Source organism: Cucumis melo, chromosome 12, assembly GCF_025177605.1.
Source record: "Cucumis melo cultivar AY chromosome 12, USDA_Cmelo_AY_1.0, whole genome shotgun sequence".
Taxonomy (NCBI): domain Eukaryota; kingdom Viridiplantae; phylum Streptophyta; class Magnoliopsida; order Cucurbitales; family Cucurbitaceae; genus Cucumis; species Cucumis melo.
In genome coordinates, this window is record NC_066868.1 from 21,663,684 (window position 1) to 21,685,178 (window position 21,495).

The 21,495-nt window shown below is 27.5% G+C and overlaps 1 protein-coding gene across 1 annotated transcript; it reads left to right on the forward strand.

The window, feature by feature from the left end:
• The first annotated feature begins 18,484 nt into the window (after positions 1-18,484).
• On the forward strand, positions 18,485-20,838 carry LOC103488038 (protein kinase PINOID). Its single transcript, XM_008446581.3, has 2 exons — positions 18,485-19,229; positions 19,775-20,838. The coding sequence occupies exons 1-2, from the start codon at positions 18,613-18,615 to the stop codon at positions 20,580-20,582; spliced, it is 1,425 nt and encodes a 474-aa protein (XP_008444803.2). The 5' UTR covers positions 18,485-18,612; the 3' UTR covers positions 20,583-20,838.
• Positions 20,839-21,495: the final 657 nt, after the last annotated feature.

Sequence of the window (21,495 nt, forward strand, 5' to 3'; positions counted from 1 at the left end):
GAGAATTCTCTCTAAGCCTTTTGGAGTAAAAAATTTCAAACTCTTACAAATCTAGGGAACTCCTCTATTTATAGAGTTCTCTGGTGGACCTTTATGAACTTGGACCTACTTGGTCCATATACCAAACTCATGGACTAAACCACATGCGTTTGGGTCATATTTAACTTTTAGACTAAATTAAGCTTATTTTTTTTGGCTCAATTAAATAATGTTTAATTGAACAAAAAAAGAATTAATTTGATCTAATTGTCATAATAAAGAAACGTGCATCATTAGAATTGGCCAATTTGTCTTTAATTTTAATTTGTGATACATGACAATTTTTAGTTAATCCTAAATGCAAGATTTTAGTAAATGACATGGCAATTTGTGATTGGTTCTAAAATTTCTTATTCAACACCGTGTATGTATATATATATATATATATATATATATATATATGAGATACAACCAGAACACGAAAATAAAAAATATTAAAATAATTAAATATAATAAATAAATAATAAATTAAGAAAATAATAAAATCTAAATATTTTTTTCACTTTCTATCATTTATTTGGAAATTTCACCCATATGAGTGTGTCTAACAAATATCACTATTTATAGACAATTTGATGAGCATGAGCTCAATTACATGACCATTAAAGACCGATATGTGAGCATACATGACAAAAGAGTTGGATGAAAAAGAGAATGACACGTGAGATAATATGTATAATGATATATGGTTCCGGATGAAATGAGCATTTATTTATTTTGAATATTTATCAAGAATGAAAAAAAAAATATTAGAGTTTAAGATAATTATTACTTCTAGAATTTATTGAAATATAAGAGCTAAATTTCAACATTTAAAATACATAAGTTAATATATAACTATTCTTAAACTACAATGAAAGATGGTACCATAAATCTTTCTTTAATTTCATGGTTTAAGAACACATTAGGTTATTTCTTTCTAAGTTTATTTGTTTTTGAAAAAAACTAAATAAAACAAATAGAAACAAATAAAAAATTAAAAGGGTCAATGGATTCACATATGGATTTTTTACCTAACAATTATTGATTGAATAATAATGTTGAAAAAGAAGACATGAAATGGGGATCTCAAGATATGTCTAAGTAAAAAAGGTTACCATTAAAAGTAAGCTTTGGAATGACCAAAAGCAACAACAACCTATATATCTCTCTTACAATAAAAAATATATAATATTCCAAAAATAAGAAAAGTTAGATTATGAATAATATATAAATTTGGAAGTCCTTTTCTATTTGTCAATGCTTGAGTCTAATTTGATGGGTTTTTGTGAACTTTACATATATTATATATTGCTCAAGTTCCTATGAACTATTATTATTTGTTAGTTAATCCATGTGGTTGTTTCTTTAATACAATTTAGTCAAACTCCAACAAATTATTTTTAGTTATTTGGAGTAACTAAAAAGTATGTAATGATGGATTATGATAGTATGATAGTGAAAGTAACCAAACATCTCATTCTAATTGTTATAATTTGAATTTTAATAATCACAACCCCTATGATTTAAGTTCACTTATTTTAGTTGTCTTAAAAAAAAAATTAATATAGGATTGAAAATAGTTTGTCAATTCTCGAAGTCTAATTTAAAAAGATTTTTTTAAAAAATAATTATAAAAAAAACTATTGATACTTAATGCCAAAAAAACTACTAAATGTAAAAAATTTACTATCCTTGATTTTTGTTTCAATTTTACCATTTTTAACAAATTGTCTAAGTATATATATATATATATATAGTCTTAAATTGTAACGATCATATATATAAAACATTAATTTTACAAACAATGAGAAACATCACTCGTTTAATCAATTGTCAATAATGATGTTTTGCTATTAGGCAACACTAACAAAAAAAAAATTAAAATGTACCAAATCCAAATTAGATTATTTTTAATATCACAATAATTTTGTTACAAAAATAACAAACAACTTATAGTCGTGCCATCATATATTTTATTAAACATAAAGTGTTATTTATTTTTATCTTGAAATTGACGGCTGATCTTATTAAATTTTAAAATAAGAAGTTGAATAAGCATTACATATAAAATTAAATAAAATATAAACAAGTGTTAATTAGTTAGACGTGGGACAAAATCTAGCAATTAATTAACTATATAATAAGAAGAAAAAAGAAAAAGAAATGGGCATTTAAAGCATAAGTTGAAGTAGACACAAAGACAAGCAATGTGAAGAGCTTTGGGGACAGAAGGCATATGCTCAATATTTTTCATGGTACCAAGAGAAACAACTCTCAGATTCCTTCTCTTTTAGTTTTATATATCTTTGTATTTATGGGTTAATCTTCATGCAGCCATCATATACTCATAGTTATATAAATATATATATTATATATATATATTTCCCATCTCTAAATAATAATTGCATAACTTATTCAAATCTTATTTTATCTAACCCTATATCAAAATAATTATTATATATTTTTTAATTCATAAATAATTTTGATGTTTCTTAGATTGAACTTAACTTAATACCAATTGACATGATCTTTCTACTTAAAAATTAAAGGTTCAATCTCTCGTCATGCCGAATTGGCTATTCCATTTGAAGAAGGTATGCATGTGTGAGAACGTCTATACTGACGAACCATTTCAATAGTATGGGTGTTGTTGTGCTATAAGGCACAAACATGTGGAAGTATGTTTTTCATATCGATCAAGTGGGTTTTGTTTTATTTTTTGAAAAGCTTATCTGTCATACTATTTCAGTGTATCTAAACTAATGATGGAAAGTAAGTATAAGAATTAGCACAGATGGAAGTGATTTAACTAGAACATAAATTATCTTTAATGTTTGTCAAATTGAACTTAGCTCAACGATAATTGATACTATCATTCTTTTTAGAGGTCAAAGACTCAATTACTCATCTCAAAGTAGTTGCACTAGAAAAACCAAAATATTTATTTGATTTCCAAACATTTTAGAATTAATTAATTTACGTTTCTTATGATTTAAATCCAAAAGTATCTCACTCTGATCTTATGTATTAATCTTTTAGTTTTTGATATAAGCATAAGATATATATATATATTAATAAAGAGAAGAATCGAAAATCTAACATTATAAAAATGATTATTTTTTTATAAGATTTAAGAATCAAATCCGACCTTGTTCTAAAATCTATGAGGAAAAAAATGGAAAAATTATAACTTAAAAATAAAATAATGGTTAAAAAAGTTTTAAAATGAAAGTAGAAGAATAAATTTAGAGATGAAATTATGATTATAGGAACAATTCTTATATATAATATAATATCTTATTGTACCAAAAAAAAAAAAAAAAGAGAGTAATAAAAACAACATAAGTTGGGGGGGGAGAGTTAGTTTAATATTGAAAGTTGATGCCATGATTTTCAACTACAAAACTATATTTTAATGAATTTTATAATATATCGTTTTTTTTGAATGTGTAAAAGTGACAAATTCTGCCTAGGTGTCTCCCTATCAAAACACCGGGAATATTGGCCCTTTGTTTTTCTTCTTCTTTTTTTAATTTTGACAGATGCTCTAATTTAAAAACTATATTTATAAAATTAATTAATTAATTAATTAATTAATATTTTCACTAATTAATTAGTTAATTAATTATCTTGTTCCTTGGGTTTTATACTATGTAGACATTGTCATTTCCTAGGTTTCTAGAGAAAACATTTTTAGGGCTTTTTTCTTTTAACTATTAAGAAGAAAAATAGAACATGCCTTCCTCTTGTATATATATATATAAAGCCATAATCTTGATGGGGCCTATAAGATGAGTGTATAAAATTAACTTAATTAATTTATTATTTGTTGTATATATTATTATTTTTTGTCTTTAAATTTCTTTTTGGCAAGCTTTCTAAAAAGAAACATGAGGCAAAAGGGTGCATTATATCTTCAGATCTTGGCAGCTCTTTTCTTTTCTTTTCTTTTCTTTTCTCTCTATTTATTTTATTCATCCTTTTTTATATAAATTAATACTCATTAAGATTTGAATTACAGATGAAAATTTTAAACCAACAGAATTTTATATCGATTACATCATATTTTTGGTTGGTTCATATATATTGATGAATCTATTATTATTAAAAAAAAAAAAAAAAAGACTTTTGTGTCTAATACATACTTTTAAGTTTTTAACTTTGTATTTAATGGGTTAATTATTTTTAAAAAAAATAAATAAGACATAAAACTATTGGACAGAACTGAAAGTTTAATAACTTTATTTTAAAATATTTATGATGAACTTTTTAAGTTAGAAGGGATGTATTTGACACACACTTTTTTTTTAAAAAAAATAGTAATTTAACTAAAAACAAAAGGAAAAGAAAACACTGAAGAAAAAAAAAAAAAAAGATGATCACATAGACAGATCTGATAGTTTGTGTGTGTGTGTGCACACACACTTCACCATTCTAAATAAACTATTGGATTCCTAGTGGAAGTAAATATATATACATATTTATAAAAGATGCATTAAATGTAACAAATATTATATTTTTGTTTAAAATCTTGAATAATTCGATTTGTTAAAAGTAAAAATAAAATGATATTCAAATTGGTACTAAGTAATTTTCTTCTTAATTATTTTTCTAATTTAGGATATGCATTATATGGACTTTTGAATTATAAAATGATTTATGGATGTAATGAGTTGTTTGAGATTTCTTTTGCTTCTTCTCTTTTCCCCTTTTAAATAATTTAATGATAATGCATGTGAACTTCCATCACCTTGCATTTACTACTTTTAAGAATAATAAGGCAATGTGAGAGGAATTTTCTGCTTTTTCAAAAAAAAAAAATACAAAAAACTATAATTTAACTCGAATTAATTTAAATATTATTTTTAAATACAACGAAATAAATTTAAATATTTAAAAAAAATCATAGTTTATTTACGATGGATCGCAGTAGACTACTATATTTGTCTATCTACATCATGACTTATGATTGTGATATTTTGTTGTATTTACGATTATTTTTCAAAAGGTTTGTTATTTAAAATAATTTTTTTTAGAGAGATTGATCTTTGATATTGAAATAAAAATTAAAAAAGAAACCATTCAAATTCCAAAAAGAAATGTATTTATTTATGAGATTTCTTTTTACAATAATAATGTGTTCAAAGTTTAAAAAACAGATTAAAGCATAATAGTATTAGGGATTTGTTTTAATGCATATCTTTCCTTTATTCTTTATTTGTCCATTCTTTTTAGAACACAAAATTTGTCAATATTCCATTTTATGATCAAATTTTCAAAAATTTAAATAACAAAACAATCCCATATCCATCTCGATTAAATCATAGAATCTTCGCTAAAGACCTACACAATTAATAATCAAAGAGAAAACAAAAACAAAACAAATGAATCTTCAAAGTTGATTTTAATATACAATGGTAGATTTCATAATATAAAAGCTCTAAAGATATATGATATGGAAAATCAAAGAAATTAAACAAAGGGTTATGTGGGTTCACATGTTGGCCATATATTAATTAAAATTTTCTTATATATATATATATATATATATATATATATATATATATATATATATATATATATATATATATATATATTAATTACACAAGTTGGTGAAGTGAAAGGGAGTTAATTGCATGAGGTTTTTAATGTAATTATGCTTTAATTAAGGGATTTAGATGACCAATAATTGTCATCAATTTAAATTTACTATACACACAACAAAAAATGTCAATAATGGTAACCAAATTTTCTTGTGGTTTGTGCTTAAATCACCCAAATTTTGGGGTTCATAAAGTTTTATTGGTCCTACTTAGATGTTATTTTCTTTGAAAACTCAATTGACTATACCCTATCCTATCATATTTTGTTGCTTTCTAGTTTTTGAAATTGGCACTTATCAATTATGAAATGTAGTGAGATCTAAGTAAGAAAGAATTTCAAGGATGGAAAAGAAGTTTGACCAAGAGAAAACTGAAATATTGATTTTTTATTTAGACGTTTAACAACAAGCAAATGGAGCTAGAGGATTAAATTTGAACATTTAATCTTCTTTGTTGGAAGTTGGTGTTCACACTTTCTTTCTTTCTTTTCTTTTCTTTCTTTTTCTTTTACATTTTCTAACACAAAAAGCATCGAACGAAGTTCTAAATACATCGACATCAACATTCATCTTAGGTCGGTCGAGAAAAAGTTTCTCCTAATGCACACCGATTGTGATGCCATTAAGCACCTTTTTTCTACTCGTCCAATTTGGTTTGCAGTACGACAGAATCTTTCTCCCAACTCCATTGTATTATTAGTTTTTTAGTTTGGCGAAATCAAGTTTAAAATAATAAAATTTTCTTACTTGATTAATAACAATGGAAAGAATCGTCATTATTGAATTATTTAGGTTTTTTAAACTCCTTGCGACACAATCCCAACCACCCTTGAGAAAAATAACAATCATCACGTGATGATTAATAATCTAACCAATGTTCTTTCGTTTTAAAATTCAGTAAGATCGATGTGTTTATACTCATACTCAACCCAACCTACGTAACTTCAAAGCGACATATAGTAACATGCATAATGCCCCGTAACTCTCATCATTCTCAACTCGGTTGAGATTTTATTGGACTACACACAATTCGACAACGGCGTAAAGAAACTTTTTTATAAACAATGTGGTCCAGAAAGGCTCAAGCTAAAGTAGTCCAAATATCTCCTATCACTGTTAGTTATAATATTGCATTATTAGGTTTAGATGATAAGAAAACATAATATAGGAGTAGTCTATTCCTCTTTTTAGGAAATATTGAAGTATAACACTACCATTTCTTGTCCTTTATACTAACCATTAATCTACAAAATGAATTATTTCTTGCAAGTTAACACATTTATGGGTATTAATTAGTTAAATGTCTTAGACATTCTTTAATTCAATTTGTAAGTTAGTCATATCAACCTCTCATACAAGCAAGAAAAAATATATATATATTTTCTATATATATATATAGAAAATAAAAGGGAATTTCTTTAAATAAATAAAATTCAAAGGAAGACCCATAAAATAAATTATTGTTTTTGATGGGTTAAATCATAATTATGAAAAGTTAGTGAGTGCCATGTGTGCAAATAGGGAAAGTTTGGTTTCGTAAATGATAGTAATTAAAGTTTGGAATTAATCTCACAAACAAACAAAGCCTTAATAATAAAAAGACACACAATGGGTAAGAAATACAAAAACCATTCCTTTTGGTGCACTTTTTGTTGGGCTTTTGAAAAACAAGCAATTTCATATGGAAAAATCATGGGACCTTGTTGAAGGGGAAAACAAACAAATAAATAAATAAAAATTGAAAAATTATTGTAGTGAAATTGAGAATTGAAATAAAAATCCAAAAAACATTGCTGGAATTATGTAGGGACTTGTTATTATCAAAAGAAAAAGAAAAAAGAAAAAAGAAAAGAAAGGATTGGGCCCAAAATTCAATTCAAAATCAAAATCAAAATCAAAATCAATTGAACCCCCAATGAAGTATGCACATCTTATTCAATTCAATTGCTTGTAATATTGATGACATGTCATGTAAAGTACTGTTGTTTTAGGCCATGTGGGGATCTATTATCTGTCCAATCTGTCTCCTCACTATTTCTTATGTTTCTTTCATACATTACTTTTTCTCTCTCACCTCGCCATGCATCCAAAATTAAATTAGGGAGAAAATATATTTTTTCCATATAGAAAAGACCGAAGAAGATGCCAAACTCCCAAAACCATGAGTTATTTTGTTTTCTTATGGAAGAACATGGCGTTTGGAGCAAATAATTCGTTATTATAGTTTTGGATTATTATATAGTTCGTAGATTATTTTAGTTTTAGCTATAGTATATACTTGAAGTGTAAACTATTTTAGTTCAAAAAGAAATTAGTAAAAATAATAGAAAAATGATGAATGTAAAATAGTAAAATTGTAGCTAATTAGATGTTTTGACATAGGATTTATTGTAGTTAATTGAAGACTTTTATATAATATTTTATACTACGAGGTGGTTATTATAGTTTTAGTTAGTCCTTACTCCAAACGCCCACTAACATATTTGCAAACAAAAATAGTTTTCTTATAAAAAAATTGAATTTGAAAAAGGGAAGAATTCACCTCAAAATGAGATGGATGACTTCTTGTGAATCAAAATCAACCACTAAAAGTTGATTGTACCTCTCATATTAACTTGATCTATCAAACTCTCTAACACGACCTTCGTACTTTCAAGCAGATTATTTGAGCTACGAGTCGTAATTTATTCGAGCACACGAAAATTTCTGTAGAGCATACTCCTCTAGCACCTGATGCTCTAGCTCCCTTTCCCTCTCTAACTTCAACTCCCTTTCCCACTCCGACTTAAATGTGTCGGCAGAAGATGAATTCAAATCTATTTAAAAAGTGGGGAGACTGATTGAGATCAAAAGCTCACTAGGTGTTGGGAAAAGAGGAAGAGGTCACCCCTAAGGGGTAAAACCATAGAGTAGAAAGGATCGATCCCTTGGTGGTTTCTTATCAAGTCTGAAAGAAGAAGTACTAGAAGAAATTTAAAAAAAAGTGACAAATTTTTAGCATGAATTCTAAACATGTTATGAAAGAAATCGACAAACATACGTAGTGCAATAGGTAAGGAAAAACTTTTCTTTTAAGAATGCATCTGGTTTCACCTTCTTTTCATTCGTTAATCCACCTTTTTTTTTTATAACGAATTGTTGTGATTTTGGTTTTATACGTCTTTGAATGACTCTCATATTGAAAAAACCAACGGAGGATAGAAAGGATCAGAAGGAGAAGGGAGAGAGATGAGGAAGCCAAACACACAATTTGACCCCCACCCACTTTTCCTTTTCCATATCCTCTCTTCTCATATCAATCAACATCTCAAATGTTTTTAATATCAATCAACTAATTTCTTAGCAGCAAGGATAAAAAGAATTGGTAGTGATCTATTTAGAATGTAAATTAATAATGATGGGAATAGGAATATCATTAACAAAAATGGTAAAATGAAAACTATGAGAACGTAAATTAATATCTTAAACCTCATGCATGCTAATACTCCATTAACTTTGATATTTGTTTGATATTCATCAAACTAAAATTATACCAAAATATAAATCAATTACTTTTTAAATCTTCAAATTCACTTTTAAAAATTAACAAGCCAAATGTTACAAAAGCTTAACTCAACTTACACCTCCCGTATGATACTTAAGATGAAAGATCTCAAGTTCAAATCTCCCACCAATACATATCTTGTACTAAAAAATGTTTACATACCAAATAAATACAAATTTCAAAAGTTTAAAAACTAAAGACCCATTTAGCAATAAGCATTTTATTTATAGTTTTTGAAAATTAAACCAACATAAACACTCTTCTCACCTCTAAGTCTCTTGTTTTATTATCTATTTTTTACGGATGTTCTTAAAAAAACCAAGCCAATAGCCAAATTTTAAAAACCAACAAAATTAGTTTTTAGAAACTTGTTTTTATTTTTAAAATTAAGTTTAAAAATAAACTACTTAAAAAAAAAAAAAAAAGAACAAATTATCTTTAAAATTTTGGTAGAAAATATACTAAAATTTCAAAACTCAAACTTCTCATTTAACATCCTTTTTTTTTTCTATTAAATGAACAACTCATTTCAATAACACTCTAACTATAACTTAAAAAAAAAAAAAAAAAAAAAAGGTTAAAATTTCCACATTCTCACATATAGTTGAACTCAAACAAATAAAAGAAAAGTTTTGTCTTTTTAAAAGTAAATTAAAAGAGGAAAGTTATATGAGAAGTCCTCATACCATCCACTGAATTAATATAGATTTTATTTAAAATATTTAGATTGAAATGAATGTATGGTTTAAAATTAAGGATTTTGGAAAACCAATGGTTATGTCTGAGGAGAGAAGAAGAGAAGAGATTATTATTATTATTATTCTATGTCTCTCTTACAAGATATTTTGGTCCACAAATTATGTCTTTCACCCAATCCAATCCTTTTTCTTTTTCTTTTTTTCCCTTTTTTTAGAGATTTTTATTCTATATATATATATATATAATGATATCATAATTATAGCACACTTTTTAAAAAAATTTAAAGCAACGAAATATAAAATTATAAATTAACCATAACATCGTACATGTTAATATTTAAAAATGACGAATATAAATATTGAAAATAATACATTATTTTATTATGTGTATTTTGTTTTTGTTTTTGTGAATATCATAATTTTGGAAAAGGAAAGGAAGAACTAATGGGTTTTTTGAGTTATTCTAAGAACAAAATCTACCCTTCTTTTGGGTATCAGAATATGGTAATATATGTTGTGAATGAGGTTCTAATTACATTATAAATCATTAAAAACACATCTTAATTAAAATGCTCAATTTCATTATTACTTTCTAAACAAATGGAATCCAACTAAATCTTATTCTTTTTTAATGCTTTTCTTTTTCATTCATCTGCCTCTCCAAATTGCACACTTAGTTTTCAAAATAGGTATATACTTCTTATTATATGGTTGTTGTTACTTAATTATACATTCATTATTTTATATTTAACAATTTACGAGTATTAAAATATGTTTTATTTTGTCGGTATAACAATTACAAAGATGAATACCAAACTTTCAACGAATGTTATATTAGTTATGTAATAATGAAAATCAGTATCAAAAGCTCTTTCATACTGCCCATATGGAATACAATTTAATGCACCATAAAGAAAAGAATTGTTTCATTAATTTTTAATCTATGCCATCATAATCTAGATTTAAGATAGGACTATTTTTAAATATAAAAAGATGAAGTAAAATATTTATAAAATATATTAAAGTATTATGATTTATCTACGATAGACTGCTATAAATTATTATGTGTGTCTATATGCATCATGATAGATATAGATAGTAGTCTATATATCACAAATAGATTATGATATATTACCATGTTTGTAATATTTTAAAGAAATTTTATCATTTTAAAATAATTTCCTATTACAATGGGCTCATTTTTTCTAAACAAAATAGTATATCTATAGTTTTTGTGGGTTTTTTTTTTAAAAAAAAAAGAAGATAGAAAAACTTAAAAAAAAAAAATAGAAAAACTTGACAAACTATTTACACCCCATAGAACAAAACCAATAAAAGAAAAAATTTATTATACTTGATTTTTCTATGAAGGTGTAAATATTTTGTCAAATATTATATATGTGACAAATTTTTGTAGTCCATTGCATTTGATCGATGTTCTTTTTTACTAAAAAGATTCATTAATACTTAAATTAATTATCCATGTCTGAAAATTATTTCAAAATCTTTTAATTTTTCATTTGATATGAATTCAATAAACACCAATTGAGAACTAATATTCCTAGAGAAAAAAAATGAAATTTTAATTTATTCAATCACCAAATATTATAAGAAGTCCTAAAAAACGACAGCTTAGCAAACTAATATGGTTTTTCATAAACAATTAAAAGAAAATTTGTCAATCAAATGGGTCTTAAAAAGATTCCCTTCTCTTCATATATATATTATTAATAGATTATGTTGAAAATAATTCAAAGTATATTATGTATGGTCTCTCATTATTATGTGTCTATCATTTATTTGAATACTCATTTGGATAATCATTGTGTGTAAGTATTACAAATAATTTTAGGTATTTCTCTTTTCTTCCTATTCAAATAGAGAAATCTTCAATAGATTTAGTTTAATCTATCTAAATTATACAAATATAGGTCCATCAACTTTATTAAAATACATGTTATGTTGTTTCTTAAATGGTTGATTAATTTTGAAATGCCATTTAAAAAGATTGGATTTAAGAAAAATATGACTATTTTCAAATAAACATCGATTACTTTTTATCATGGCCTATCGCGATGTATTATAAATAGAGTATTGTGATATTTTACTATATTTATAAATATTGTTTAAAATAACTTTTAAAAAGAATAAACAATACTCAACCATCGTTGGGATATAATACACAAAAGAAAAACCAACGTAAAATTGATTTCCATTCATCTTTCTTTTATATTTTATTAAAACAAACTAAGATGGCTTAAACAATGGAAATGACCCTCAAACTAAACTTGAGGTTTATGCTTATTTAAATGTCATTCACCAATAAGTTTAGTGATAAACTAAATCATAAATTTTAAACTTTAACTAATCTATCAAATATAGCTTTGAATTTTATTCCTAATTACTAAACTTTCCATTTTTGTGATTAGAAGATCCATGATTTAATTTTGTAATTTTGAAAGTTCAATAATTAGATAGTCCGACACAAACCTTCAATGACTAATTTTATAATTTAACTACAAATTTTTAAAAATATATTGAAATAAGATGAAGATAGGAGTGAACATCAATCGATCCAAATCATTTTTCCATTAACTAAACTGGCTATAGTTAGTTTAGTAAAAGTTCAAACCAACCAACAATTTGTGGGTTCAAATAGATTAAAACATGTTGAAATTTGAAAAAATGTTATTAGTTGGATTCTTCTCAAACTATCATCGATCAAACTCTTTTCTTATCTATGACGAACCGTCTTAGGTCCAATCGATTTGATTTTTCTATCTATCATGCTCGTGTATAGATGAAGGATGGAGAAGAAAAAAAGAAAAGGATGGAAATGATAGAAAGAAGAAAGTGGAAAGAAAAGGGGAAGGGAATAGAAAGAAAAGAGATGCCCCTACCACCACCAAATGTGGATGTTACTTAGTTGGGATACAGTAACCCTGTTTCCAAAGGGTGCAATTTAAGTTCCAAGAAGGTTCAAGGGTTTAATTAGGAGTGTGTGTGATCCATAATATTATAAGTTCCACCATTGTCCCCTACAACCCCTTTCTCTCTGCCATTTCTCTATGACATGTTTTCTCTGTCCCTACCCCCCCTTATTTTCCTTTTTTTAAATCATTTCTCATTTTGCATCGGAAGAAATGCATAATGTTTTATTCATTAACTAGCTACGGCTACCAAAGGAGATACGTACTTAGGTCATTTCTTTTAGTTGCATTATCACCCTTTATTTTGAAAACTCAAATATGGATTGACGCAACAATCATAAAAATTGAAAACTATTCTTCTCCTAAAGTTCTAAATATGAGAAAACAAACAATGCTCCTTCCTAAACTTGTTTAATATAAAAATTAAAAGTATGGATAGTTTTGAAATAGAATCTTAAACAAGTCTTATTTATTCACGTAATAAAGTTTATGGTTTTAATGGATATAATTATTGGTTTAGAATTTGTAACGTGATTTTCAATATTTTTTTTTTTTTTTTTTTTGTGGTAGCTTCCAGTTTGTTTAGGATTTTGATCTAATCGTAAAAAATCTTGGACTTTACAAATACTGTTTATAACATGCATATGTTACACTTCTTTTACTAATTAGTTTGGGATGAAATCTCATGTTATTTAATAATTGGTATTAGAGAAGTCTAGACAGATATCTAATCCAATAAATGTCGAATCTAATGAAGCACTATTATGAGCAGGTATGTTAAGAAAATATAATTCTACTAAAACAATAAATAAAGGAGGTCTAGTTACTTTCTTTAAAGGATTGTTTGAATCACAAATGTTGATTCGTGAAAATGGATATAGATATCAAATGTCTAAGATGTAATTAGTACGTCTAGTTAAATATACAATAAAATTAGTGTCATTAAATTAATACGTTTGATTTTCCAATCTTGTATATAGAAACCGAAACAAAATAATAATTAATTAATAAATTAGGCTCTATTAAATCTTCCCCATATTAAAAACCTAAAATTAGGAGGGCATTAAAAAAAAAACATTTGTTAGGTAAATTATTTTAACATTTCTTGAATAACAATACCACATATTTGGAAAAATGAAATCTCATGAAACAAACATTGTTAGTGATATTTAATGTTTGTTTGAAATCTCAAAGTAATATATGTGAAACAAACAGACTCTAATAGTCAAATATTCGAAACTTATATTTAAAAACTATATTAATTAGATCACTAAACGTACATAATACACAATGAAAACGTTTTCAAAAATTTAATCTTACCAACCATAAGTAAGATTACCGAATAATTCATTGTTTTTATAAAGTCTGATTTTGTCTTTGAACGATGATTTTTTCTTTTTTGAAAAAGTTACTATTAATGTGATTACATACGTTATATAATATTTTTTTTCAAATAATATGAATAATAATAATTAACTCTTCAAAATGGGGAAAAATATTATATAAATCCAATTAAATTCCCTTAAAAAAGAAATGCCAAAATGTATTAATTTAATTAACAAGTTCAAAATGACTTATAATAACATATCAAATCATGTATTTAATGCAATATCATATGATAGGCCCCATCTTTTGGATTTTAAATTTAAATGTGGTAAAGATTAAAAAGTACAAAGTGTTTTATTTTCCCTGTATGTCCAAAACTTCCATTTCTAATTTCATTGCTACCACTTTTCTTTAGTTGATATATTACAAAAACTTGTCACTTTTCTATTTAAGATACCAAATCAAATACATACCTTTCCTTATTTACATACACCACAATTTTTTTTTACTATAAAAAAATAAACAAAACACTAATAAACTTTTATCAATATTTTCATAAAATTTTATATTGAAATTTATTAATATCTATCTATTGTTATCATAGATTTCTATTAAATATTTTTATATCAAAATTTATAATAATAAAAAATTAACACAGAAAAATTCCTTATAAGTCACTAATTGTAGGGGTAAGTTCTCGTTTATTCCTTAATTTTAGGTTTTAAGATTTGCTCTTCTAACCTTCATTTGCCAAAAAAAAAAAAACTTATACTTACCATCTTTAACATTAAACTTCTTTCTATTGATTTAAGAGAATTAAGAATTAATTAATTTTTCGTTTTAACCTCACAATTATTTTAAATTAATGAAAATAAAAGTAAATCCTCGATATAAAATTACAATATTCTTAAATTTATCTTAATTTATTTAAGAAAAAGGGGGTTGGAGGTTGCAGGACGGCAAAGGGTTGACCAATTTTAAGTATTAACCAATGAAGAGAAAAGAAGTTGCCAATTTTCTTTCACTTTACACGCGCCTACATTCCCCCCCCCCCCACGCGCTTTCTTTCTTTCTTTTTCTTTTTTTATTTCTTATTTCTTATTTCTTAATTATAATTATAATCATTTGAAAAAAGAAGTAACATATGCCACGTGACAACCATCAGAAAACAAACTCATTACACGTGCCAATTCTATTATTACGTCATCCCTGCCCCCAAACAACGTTTCCTATTCCTTTGCCTTCCTTTTTCCTACACTATACCCACGTGCCAAACCTTACCCATCCCCTCTGCTCTCACGTGCCATCCCTTTTCTTTTCTATTTCCTTTTTTTCTTTTTTTCTTTTTTTTATAACCTAAACAAAACATAGGGTTTTGTCCTTCACGTTTATTTGTCTATTTTTCTTTTCTCAAATTAATAATAATAAAAACACTTCACATTTTAAAATTGGTTAGAATTTTGAAGACCAATCCATCTAAAAGAAGAAAATTCAAAAAATTCTTGTCACAATTTCTAGAAATTGTGAGAGAAACAGAATATTTCATCACTTACTCTACAAGACATAATTCCTTTCTTTTAAAAAAATTCTCTTCTAAAAAGATTAATTTGTTTGAATTACAAACTGGAAAAAATAAATTACCTAAATCTATTGTGATCTATAAAAATAGTTAGTTAACTAATTTGAAAAATAAGATGTTGAAGCTTGGAATCTAAACCCTTAGAAATGTTTGAATTTGTTAGTGTATAGCATAATATTAGTACATAGCGCTAAATCTGGCGGAGGTTTATAATTTTAAAAAAAATGTTCTTAAATTACTTCAATCTTCTACATTTACGTTGTGAAATATCTCTTACACTATAATTATTACTTTTATTCAACTTGGATGATGACTATATTGATTTTATTTATTTATTTATTTTGATATACGTGAGTGCCGTTCGAGCCAACTTACGTGCACCTTAACTAATCTTACGGGACAACTCGCCGACCTTACTATATTTGAGTCTCATGAGCTCTTAATTAGCTATTGAGACTATATCCTATTTTTACCACTAGATCAACTTATGATGATTAGGTAGATCCTTATTTAATAACTTGTGTTGCTCTTACTAAACATTTGATGCATTAGTTTTTTATAAATTTTTTTACCCAATAAGATAAAATGGCTAGAATAAAAATATTAAACATTTCAAATGATTAGTAGAAAAATTGCATAAACTATATGTCAAAGCTCTGAAGTTGGGTATAATTATACCTAAGAACTTTTGGTTCAATCTATTCCATAGGTTGGGAGTTAAGTTGGTGTGTAAACAACCCCTTGGCTAAAGAATTAAGCATCTATGCCAGGATTGGTTTTTTTAAACCAAGAAAGTTTATCATTTTTTTTAAAAGAAAAACATGAACATTTGATTAGCATTAATAATATGATCAAATGCTTGTATTGTATATGTAATCTTCAATAATTAGATAATATTATAAAATTAAAATTAAGTATTAAAAAGACATTTAAAATAAGAATTATATGAGGCTATAGATACTAGCACGTTTATTATTTATTTCTTAGACTAAAATAGTTTATAAACTAAATAAGTGCTATTATAATTTAAATTAAAATAATTTATGCTCTAAACACAAGGTAAAATAATTAAATTATAATAATTTACTCATTTAACATATAGGATTAAAAATGTTTAATATTATAGAAAAAGAATAAAATGAGGATAGAAGTCGGCCAACAAACTATAAAATTATTAATAGAATAGTTACAAATACAATGAGTGGTACCATACGCATACCAAACTCCCCAAGTCTTTACTGCTTCCTTTTATTTATTTATTACATCTATTCTTTATCATACACTAAATACACATCACATCTCATTTATTTCTATTAAATTACGACAAAAATTTTAGTACCATTGTACTATGTACACACACACACACACACACACATATATATATATATTCATTTCCAATGTTAAAAAATAATAAATGAATTCAATTCATATATAATTTTAAAATTTTGACTAAATTAAAAGTTTTGTCTTGACCTTCTAATTGCATGTCAAATTGTCTCTTTTTCTTTAAATCCGGTAGGTTTTTATACTTCTTTTTTTTTTTTAATTAAGGGCCTATAGACATAAAATAAAAACTTATTGAGTTGTTGGATATAAAATATAAAATAGAATGGTTTTCAAATATAATAAAATTTTATATTTTATTAACTATTTTTAAGACTCTTACAATATCTTATATTATCTATATTTATCGTTTTATAAATTTTAAAACGATGTTATTTAAAATAATTTTTTTTATAAAATTTAGGAGTATTAATCTTTTCTCTAAGTTAAGAGATTTATCAACAAAGTTAAAAAACTCAACTACTTTTTTCAGGAACTTAAATGATAAATATTTAGTAAAATGACAAAATTGCTTCTCACTATGTTTTTAAGAATCAAATTTACTTTTATGTTTTATCCTAAATTGGTAACTTTAAATTATATTTAATAAGTCATTGAGCTATAGGGATACATAGTATGTAATGTATTTAAGACCTTAGTTATATGTTTAGTGAGTTCATGATTTTTTCATAAAATAATATTATGTAGATCAATGTCATATGAACCACATAATGGAATGAGTTTGTAATGTAATGTAATACAATCCAAAATTAAATCAATATTTGGATTGTGTTTCTTGAGCTCAATTTATAGTTCTAAACACATTCCATTCCCATAAATTTCAACCCAAATTTATTTAATATTGTTTTGATGTTTAATGATTCCATTCCCATTCATCATTGATTATTCGACAAACACTCCTAACCATTTTCATATTTTTAGTAACCTATATTACATGCTATCTCCCAAGTTACTCGCAGGGAATTAAAATGTAATCATGATTAACTAAGAATTAGGGAGGGTTGAAAAAACATAAGTAATCAAATAAAAAACGGTAATGATATTATAAAGAGTGAAAACTGTGAGGAAAAGGATTGAATTGAAAAGAGAGTTTGAACGAAATAAGTTTTATATAACAAATAAGGTCAAAAAATGGTTGATCTAAACATGTGATTTAGATTGCATTATATCACACATTAGCTCTATTAAGAATGTGTTAAATGTTTGCGAAGTTCATGAAAAGAGGGTAAGGTAAGGAAGTTTAAGAATGGGAGGTTTGAAGAAAAAAGAGTTAAAATTAGAGGGATAAGGTAAAGAAAAGAGAGGGTTGTTTAGGAAAGTAAATAGAAGAAGAAAGGAGGGTTAAAAAGGGAATTTTGAAATTTAAACCAAAGATTAGGAATGAAAAAACCTCCGTACATCTAAAGCATAAATACCCCCTCAACTACTTCTCGCGCTTCTCATCCTCTCTTTCTTCTTCTCTCTTTCTCTCTCGCTCTCTCCATTTTCATCTCCTTCCTCTCCTTACCCAAAAACCCTAATCCAACTCCAATGCCCTAATCCGTTTCTCTCTTTATATTCACCCTAACATGTTACAACACCTTCCCTCAGAATCAGACGCTCTTAATTCCAATTCCAGCCAAAATTCTATGAGCAGCGAGAGTTGTAGTAGCTTCAGTCGTCTTTCATTTGATGCCGCCATTGATTTACCCACTTCCCGATCTTCACCCGCCAGTCTCCATTTAAAGCCTCATCGTTCATCTGATTTCGCTTACTCCGCTATTCGTCGTCGCAAATCTAAACTCACGTTTCGTGATTTTCGGCTTCTCCGTCGGATTGGTGCTGGTGACATTGGTACTGTTTATTTGTGTCAGTTGAGGAACTTGAGTAAAGGGTGTTGTTACGAAGATGAAGATGACGAAGACGACGACGACGTCGACGACGAGTATGATGATGATGATGTTTCGTGTTTGTATGCGATGAAAGTCGTGGATAAAGAAGCGTTGGAATTGAAGAAGAAAGTTCATAGAGCGGAAATGGAAAGGAAAATATTGAAGATGCTTGATCATCCGTTTTTGCCTACACTTTACGCTGAGTTTGAAGCTTCTCATTTCTCTTGTATTGTTATGGAGTTTTGTTCTGGTGGGGATTTGCATTCTCTCCGCCATAAACAGCCACGGAAACGCTTCTCTCTCACCTCCGCTAGGTACTGTCATACAGATCATCATCATCATCCTTAACCTTTTTTTTTCACTGAGATATTATGAAGATTCTTGGAAAGCTCTTTTGGAACGATTTTAAAAATATTAATGTTTATAAATATAAAATTGAATTCAGAGTTTTCAGTATGGTTTTTGTTTGGTTGTGGTGTGAAAACCTGAGATGTTACAATCTTGTCTGCTTTAGCTTTCTGTGATGTCTCCTTCAATGGAAATTATTCATTTTCTTTCTCTGGGATAAATTCATTTTCAATATTAATTAATGCATCTCTGCTCTGCTGCCGAGATTGGGTTCGATGAATATTTTCTGACTTTTATTTAAAAAAATTTCCATTTTAATGAAGTGGGGTTCGTTTATCCTCTGCTTTTCTCTTCTCTCTTGCATTTTCTTCGTCAGGAATTTTATCACCGTTCTTGTGCAACAATTTACTTCACATAATCATTACTTTTTTTTTTTCCTTGTGGGTGTGATATTATATCTTTTTTTCTGTAGAATTAATTAAACTGAATTGATCTGGTGTTTGATTTTCAGATTTTATGCAGCGGAAGTTCTTGTTGCTTTAGAGTACCTTCATATGCTTGGAATCATTTACCGAGACCTTAAACCGGAGAATGTTCTCGTCCGATCAGACGGTCACATTATGTTATCGGATTTTGATTTATCTCTCTGTTCCGACGCCACCCCTGCCGTTGAATCACCAAACTCTTCCCCCAACACGGCATTTCCCGAAACAACGGCGTACCCCAAAACTAACCCTGCTGTTTCCGCCACCTCCGCAGCTCCTTTTTCCTGCCTATACAACCGGCTTTTCCGGTCGAGGAAGGTCCAAACTCTGTCTCCCAACTGGCTCTTCGTCGCTGAGCCCGTTTCCGCTCGGTCCTGCTCCTTCGTTGGTACCCACGAGTACGTCTCGCCGGAAGTTGCCGCCGGCGGGTCTCACGGTAACGCCGTCGACTGGTGGGCCTTTGGAATTTTTCTCTACGAGTTGATCTATGGCCGGACGCCGTTTGCGGCTTCGTCGAACGAGACGACGTTAAGAAGCATTATAAAGAAGCCGTTGACGTTTCCGACAGCCGTGCCGTCCGGCGCGCTTGAACACCACGCGCGGGACCTCATATCCGGATTGCTCAACAAGGACCCGACCCGGAGACTGGGGTCGAAACGCGGGTCCGCCGACATTAAGAAGCATCCATTCTTCAAAGGTCTCAACTTCGCGCTAATTCGATCGCTCACTCCTCCGGAAGTCCCCGGGGTTCGACGGCGGAAGGCGACCCCAGCTCCGGTGGCGAAAACTAAGGATCACAAGTCCGGTCAGGCGACCGGGTTCGATTATTTCTGAATTGAGATAATCAAGGGTGAGTAGAAGGCCACGTGGCGCAACGAAACTGCCGAATTTTGTCACTGGCAGATGACAGTCAAAACGTGTATATTCGATCTGCTCCTATTTTCCACCTCTCCACGTCGACTTTGACGTATGTTTAAGTGACCTCGTCGTGATATTATTAGATTGCGATTATAACTTCGGAAAAAAGAAAAAAGAGAAAAAAAAAAGAATTTCAAGTAGAGGAATATAACAACTCTGAAATTATTATTCATATATTCGGCCAAAAAAAAAAAGCAATTTTAAAAATATTTTTCAGGATATTTATTGCTTAATCAAAAATAACACACAAGAAAAAAAAAAATCTTTTTCCTTTTCTTTTTAACTACATTAGTATATGAAGGTTAGAAGTTGTTTTATATATGGTAGTTTTTCAATTTCATATAAGCAGCATAAGCAAGTTGCATATTGTTAGCCAATCAATCAAATCCTTGCATTATATCCCTTGGATTGAGTTAAAAGATATATTTAAGATAATTATTTCATTCGTAACTGTTAAAGTGAGGAAATGATACTCTATTTGAAAAATAAAAAGACAATTAATTATGCATGTGAACTAGTTTAAAGTAAACCAAAAAAGTTACATTACAAGACTAAACCTTTCCCCTAATCTCTGACTCTTTTTCATTACAAATCCCCAACATTTTGCTAATTGACCAAACTTTCTGATTTAATCTAATGATTACTAGTTTTGTTAAAAATAAAACAATTACATATTCGGAGCATTGAATTGAACCAATATACAATATATATGTTATACCATTGACTTGACTCTATGTTGACATATAATGAATTAATTCAAAACAATAACTAATGACTGTTGTTGTTTATGAAGAAGAATACAAACGGATACATAAAAAATATATGGCTT

Excerpts from the sequence above, each read along its gene's own strand:
- LOC103488038 (XM_008446581.3), top strand. The coding sequence starts at position 18,613 with ATGTTACAACACCTTCCCTCAGAATCAGACGCTCTTAATTCCAATTCC. Across the intron at positions 19,230-19,774 it reads TTCTCTCTCACCTCCGCTAG|ATTTTATGCAGCGGAAGTTC; the intron begins GTACTGTCATAC and ends TTTGATTTTCAG.